The 6,516-nt window shown below is 41.4% G+C and overlaps 1 protein-coding gene across 1 annotated transcript in view; it reads right to left on the reverse strand.

Annotated features, from left to right (window-relative positions):
* Positions 1 to 6,516, reverse strand: part of LOC137997033 (midasin-like) — a 100,085-nt gene that overhangs the window by 35,973 nt on the left and 57,596 nt on the right. The window contains exons 41-46 of the mRNA XM_068842734.1: positions 5,913 to 6,033; positions 4,571 to 4,683; positions 3,765 to 3,895; positions 2,721 to 2,878; positions 2,157 to 2,304; positions 1,610 to 1,766 (exon numbers count right to left, since the gene is read on the reverse strand). Coding sequence (XP_068698835.1) covers positions 1,610 to 1,766; positions 2,157 to 2,304; positions 2,721 to 2,878; positions 3,765 to 3,895; positions 4,571 to 4,683; positions 5,913 to 6,033 — 828 coding nt within the window. The remainder of the gene's footprint in view (positions 1 to 1,609; positions 1,767 to 2,156; positions 2,305 to 2,720; positions 2,879 to 3,764; positions 3,896 to 4,570; positions 4,684 to 5,912; positions 6,034 to 6,516) is intronic.

The following is a 6,516-nucleotide window of genomic DNA, read 5'->3' on the forward strand; positions in this document are numbered from 1 at the left end:
CTCCGCTAAACAGCAGGCATAAATTATATTTATATTGAAGATCCGTTACCAGGATGCATGATAAGAAATAAGTATAAGCGTTCTCTGGTAAAAAGTTTTAAAAAGACTATGAGCTACAGACTGAACTGCCGTCTTCAACGGATAAAAACGATTATCCGTTGAAGACAGCAGTTCAGTCTGTCGAAAGCTCATAGTCTTTTTAATACCTTTTACCAGAGAACGCTTATACTTATTTCTTATAAATTATATTCTTTAAAGGAAATGTTCAAATTGTTGCTGCGAAGGTAATGCCTGTGTTCGAGCTTTACGGTGCCTTAAGGTGGGAAACATCCAAGATTTCGACAACGGAAACCGAAAGTGTTCGAGAAGCTGGCGAAATGGTATCCTGTCGTTTTCTACCGTCTGCGTACGGAAACTTCACTAATTTTCCAGTAGGCGCCAAGGGCAAATTACGGTTTTCAAATCTATTGTTACTGCAATTTCTCCTCAGACTTCGCTAATGTGAGAGAAAGCAAAATTCTTCAAGATCAATTGAAATTACTGCTGAGTTTATTTCTGGCATGCAGAACGAGGGGGCCGATGAGGCCGACTGAGAGATCTGAAGCGGCCGAAGAGTGATTTTGTTGTTAATTCGCCGGTTGAATTCAAACTCGTGCACATTATATTGACCATTTCACCACAAACTCAAGCTCGCATCATCTGAAAACTTCAAATAAACGTTTTAGACATTGCTATGTAATTACTGTTTTGTTAAAATCATTGTTCTGGGATGTCTAATTCTATTTCTCTGCAACTATTTACTTTGCATAAATTATAAATTGATTTTACGTCACAGACACAATCTATCGCTCAAGCGTCCAGCCGTCTCTTCTCGGGGAACCGAACTCGAGGTGAGCGGCAGAAATCGAGCCTACCCTGCTAGGTACATGTACTGCTCCGCGCGATGCGATTTTAGACGATTTCGTCGCTTTTAAAAATTCAAGGTATTTACAGCCAGAAAAGCAAACGCAAACCTTTGTTACTTATTTTGTCCAAACTTCATATTCTGAGTGATCATGAATAGTGTCAAAGAGCGCATATGATTAAATGCTTATTGACTGAGTTTTCGCAGGGAAGGACAGGAAAATATTTGGCCTTCGGTAATCGGCGCACGGACCTAGCTGCTGCTATGACGTACGCCATAATCTCTGCCCAAATATTTCCCCACCCGGCCCTTCCACTCAGTCAATATACATGGTATTTTGGGACTTTTTGATGTATGAGCGTTAACTTAAGTGATTTTCTATTGAGATGTCTTCGATTGTAGAGGCATATTTAAAATGGAATATGACTAAAGCACGTTATTATACTAAACGGGCGTGACGTAGCGGCATAAGTTAGGGTGCTAGATTTCTGCCAGGTCGAAGCCCACTTAGACAATAAATAGTCGGATTTGTCATGGATGATTCCGAACGAAACTCCACCAGGCATCCGGCCAACCGAGTTTTCAGCATGTTATGTTTCACATGAATTATTACCATTTCACCAACACCATTCACATGTAACAATAAGTGTTTTTTTTTTTTTACGGAAAAGAAGAAACCGAACGTTCGTTTGGACGAAATCTCACCACACTGTAGATGCCCGTCTGCCAGCCTGTTCACGATTACATTGCCTAAAGCCAATGCTAGCTTCCTTTGCACCTCACGCAGTTTCTCCACATGGTCACCTCGTTGCGGTTTATCGAAAAGCTGGTCAATCTTATGGCAAAGCTGATGGAGCGATTCCTGAAATGCAGATCCGAAAACAGTTTATATGCAGAAAAAAGGGATCACTCTCCAGCATGACCATTTTATGCTATGAGCAAGCCAATCAAAAAAAAAACAAGGTAATCGAACTTTAAAACAACTTGGCCATAAAATCGATCTACACAAGTTCGGATGGTTCGATGGAACATTCTTGCTCTCACGAACGCAATGGTACGAGCACATGAAGGAGACTAAGACAAATAACTTTCCGTATGAGCCTCAAACTGCCCCCTCCGTGCAGTCCACCTATCTGAACACGAATGTAGTCCATTCTGGTGAAACAACTCGCTGGCCACAGCGGCTTTCAGATAAGATCAAACGCGCGCAAAAATAAAAAAATTAAATAGAAAGCATGAAGCTTCTACTCACCCACATCTGATAGGCAGCTTGAGATCGAAACGGTGGTGGGTGTCCATACACGGTTAAGACCTTATAGAACACTTCGGCCATCCTGTTGTCTGTACCCAAAATGCCGTTTAGCTGGTTTATGACTGTGACAAGTTCGCTTGGAAGTTGCCTACGGAAATAGAAAAATAAAAAGGCACGGGAAGACTCTATCTTTGTGTCCTGTTGGGATCAAGAGTAAAACCTAATTAGGTTTACGTTGACCCGGTCTACGTTTTCGGTTGGTAACGTAGTTGCTCCCGAAAATGGTGACACCAGATTTTTTTTATCAGAAAACTGGAGGAAGGCAACAGCTATAGCCTGTCCGACTTTCAAAAAGCCGGTGAAAATGACTTTGGTCGTTTCTCACGTTTTTCTCAATGAATTCAAGCTTCTTTGATGCATGCTGGCTGAAACAGCTGGCTTTTCCCCGGTCGAACAGAAAACCATCCGACCAAAGGCGGTTGACCCATTAGAATACGACTTAAATCAGCAGACAGATTTCTTACGCTTTTTCAGTTTGCACTGAAGAGAACATTTGGTTGATACCTGTAATCAAGAACACCAAATGCTACTGGTACAGTGTTAAGAGTACGTTGTACAACCCAAGTCCAATGGAGTGACAGTGATGAGAAGGAAAAATGGCCACGAGTTAGCTCTTGACATGTCCTCCAAAACTTGTCTCTCCACACAAGACCATCAATAACCTAGTAAATATAATTATTAAAGTCTTCATATCAGAACTTCACTGTGCTGTACGAAATTGTGCATTTTTAATTGGGTGATGCAATGATATCCTTTGACGCACTATTTTGGTGTGTTAATGACTTTCTCTCCCCTCCCCTAAGGAGTGCTGCACAAACCAGTTGGGCCAACTCTCAAAAAATGGTTGCTGAGAACACTACGAGTGGTGGTGACATTCTCAGAAAGGAAGAAATAAATGTGTTTTGACTTGTTGCTGTTGTAATTACTGCTTACTTTAAACCCGTCATCCCTTCAGAGTAGCACATTCAGTTTGAATACTACTGAAAGACTACAGACTTATCTTCCGTGATTTACAAGCAATGAAACGCTCTCTCACAGCGTCCCACTGGTCTGCGAGCTGGTTCATGTGATTCACTCATTCTTCGGTAAATCACTCCCTTTACATTATACAACCCACGCATAAATATCGCTTCCACTAAATAGAGTCTAAGGAGGAAATAGCCTGGTTTTCTTTCCAATGCCAGCATTAGCAAACGCACAAAGTTATAAAGAATATGCGGAAATGAACGGTGACCTTCCTTTTCAATTTATATCCAACTTTATTTAACAAAGACAACACATTGTTATATACCTAGACTTTCACTCAACAAAACGAGCACTGTGATTGGTTGATTCTTTGCCACGTGCCCCTGATCAAATTCAAAGGTATCCCGAATCGAACGGGATACAAGTCTAAATATGTAACAAAGAACTAAAATATCTGGTCCCTCGCGAAACTAATTTGTTTTCTTTTCCCTCGAGTCCAGATGTTTCCCGAGACGAAGACTCAAGAAAACTAACTGTTATCCTTGGGACCATACATTAAGTGTACATTATCTTCGTACTCACCGTCCAGTACTGGCTGTCGCTTAACGGGTTCCCTTGAGAAATGCAAAGCTCCAAAAATGATGAAAACAATTTGAAAAACGGTAAAAGATGAACAACCAATGGATGGGGCAAAAATTCCATTTGCACCTTGCCTGCAAATTACAGAATAATGCACGATTTTAAACAATCAATAGAATTGTGAAAACAGTTGGTTTCGAGGAGGTTTTTATCGAGAAGGATAAGCCGGCCTCCAGTATCACTGGACGTTAAAAAAATTACTTTGATTTTTTTTTATTCGGAGCTAAGAAAGAGCCCACTGATTCCTAAACAGGTAGATGGGATTTTTACAGTCATTTAAATCGAGATTTGGGAGGAATCATCCTTTGCGCCCTGCACTTTTCTGGACCACCAGCACTTTGTGAGGCACCGTTATTTCTAATTTCGTTCTTCACTGGTTTTGTAGAGGAATGTAAGAGGAAACGCAAGATTCAAGGATACCTGTGAGGTGGTCTCACCTTAAGCCAAACCACTATTATACGGACAGCCCCCTCAGCTTTGGAAATAGTGAATGAGCTCTTAAACGTCCCACAGGGATAACGAACAAGAGGTGCAAACCAAAACGAAGAATAAAATTTAGCCATTTGCAGAAGAGATTACAAATACATCACTTTCTCGTCACGTTGTGAAAGACACTGAATGTTGGTCCGGTCAGAGTTGAACCCAACCACATCAAGCACAGTACCTTGCTGTTGTACTGTTTGAGCTTCCCAGTACGTGGATTTGGACAAAGACATTTTTCTCTTCAAAGTCACATGAAAGACACTTACCGGAATGATAAGCGTGAGAAAGTTGAAGCAAGTTCCTGGTCTTCGAATTCACAGGATAATGGCAATCCTCTTCGACATAACAACGTCTAGCTTCCATTTCTAAAAGGGACAACCTGAGATAAAAGAGAACACAAGGGCAGTTCATAAGCCACACTGAAAGGACATAAACTACGAATAAAGCCAGGATCCGAGCTAGGATTCGTGCCAGGATCCGAGCTAGGATCCGAGCAAGGATTCGAGCTAGGATCCGAGCCAGGATTCGAGCCAGGATTCGAGGCCTAACCTGACCCAACCTAACCGAGACCTACCCTAACCCTAACTAGACCTAACTAGACTAGAACCAACCTAAATAGACCTAACCTAACCGATTCGAGACCTAACCTAACCGAGAGATTCGAGAATAAATAGCGGAGAAAGCTCATCTTAGATCGAATCCTGGCTGGAATCCTGGCTCGGATCCTAGCTCGAATCCTGGCTCGGATCCTAGCTCGAATCCTGGCTCGAAGTTTAGGTATCCTCCACTGAAAGAAGTTTACACGAACGGCAGCCACAAGGGTTACTGAAATCAACCCTAAACCTAAGCGTAGTAAAATCGGTATTAGAGAGTTTAAGCAAAGACAACGGCTACGGCTACAGCAACTACACGAAGCAAGAATATTATTGGTTAAAAAAAGAAAAATACTCGTGCTGCACGTGCAACACGAATTTCCGTGCATTTCTCTGCCGTACTCCACAAAAAAAAAACAACCTGAAATCACCAACTTTTAGGTTTCGACGACATCGTGAGCATATAACAAGGAAACAGTAATTTTCTGTTTTGACTTTAAAACCGTTTGTACCTTTCTAGTTACAGGATAGTTCGCCTGTATTGTGCAAGGTGAACAAGAAGGAATAGTCGCGAAATACTTGCGATAGCGCTAAGTTATATATTTCACTAACGTTTTCGTTGCCGTAGCCGTCGTCTTTGCTTAAAGTCCCTGTTACCTAAACACAGCGTAATGTTTTACATGCTAAGAAAAAACAAAAAAGAAGTGCAAAACATCGTTGGAGACAGTACGCAATTACATCCTACAAAGGTACAAGTAACGATGATCAAGACGCAAGGTTAATTATCTCAGTGTAGAAAGCACTCGCTTCGCACCAATGAGGCCTGACTTCGTACCCTGGATCATGCCAAACACAGTTTAACCTCTTCTTTCTCTGACTTTCCTCCTCGAAAAGCGACATTATAGTGGATTTTAAGCTATTTACTTTGATTTGCTGTGCTCTCAACAACAGTCCTCCATTGATTTATATCGCTAGCAATGCTGAATTTAGACTGCCACCTTCTTTTTCAACTTACCTATTAACTAAGCCTGATATTTCATTTAGTGGAGAAACATTCCATTGACATTGTTTGAGGTGATAAAACAGATCCTTGTTCATTCTTACATCTACAGGAAAATGCTCAAGCATTGAAGAATCTGCAAGAAAAAAATATCGTATTCAGCTCGAATACTTTGCTGTTATCAAGCAATACTTGGATCACTCCTGTCGAACTTAGGGGAGGGGGGGGGGGTTGACCGCCAAAATCAAGAACACAAGCGTGTGAAGTGGAGTATAGCGAAGAAGCTGATGATAAAGGAAAGAAATTGGAAATGTATAAGAAACGGTTTTGACAACTTTGGACCAAATACGTGTCGACTGGATAAGAAAACTCCCCCAAAGATACGAGGAGAGTTTTGGCGGGTCAAGATTTTCTGGGAAACATGAAAAACAAAACGTTTTCTTTTACATATCCCAGACTAGTTTTAAGGCCAGATAAACAATAAAAGAGCGATATGCCTACTGGGAATTTGTTTCTCAAACGACCAGTGGTTAGGGTTAACCAAAACAAAAGTGTTTGTATTTCTTTGTCAGGGGCACGCACGTGACCGCCCTCACGTCATGCAGTGAACATAAGATAC

Source organism: Montipora foliosa, chromosome 3, assembly GCF_036669935.1.
Source record: "Montipora foliosa isolate CH-2021 chromosome 3, ASM3666993v2, whole genome shotgun sequence".
Taxonomy (NCBI): Eukaryota; Metazoa; Cnidaria; class Anthozoa; order Scleractinia; family Acroporidae; genus Montipora; species Montipora foliosa.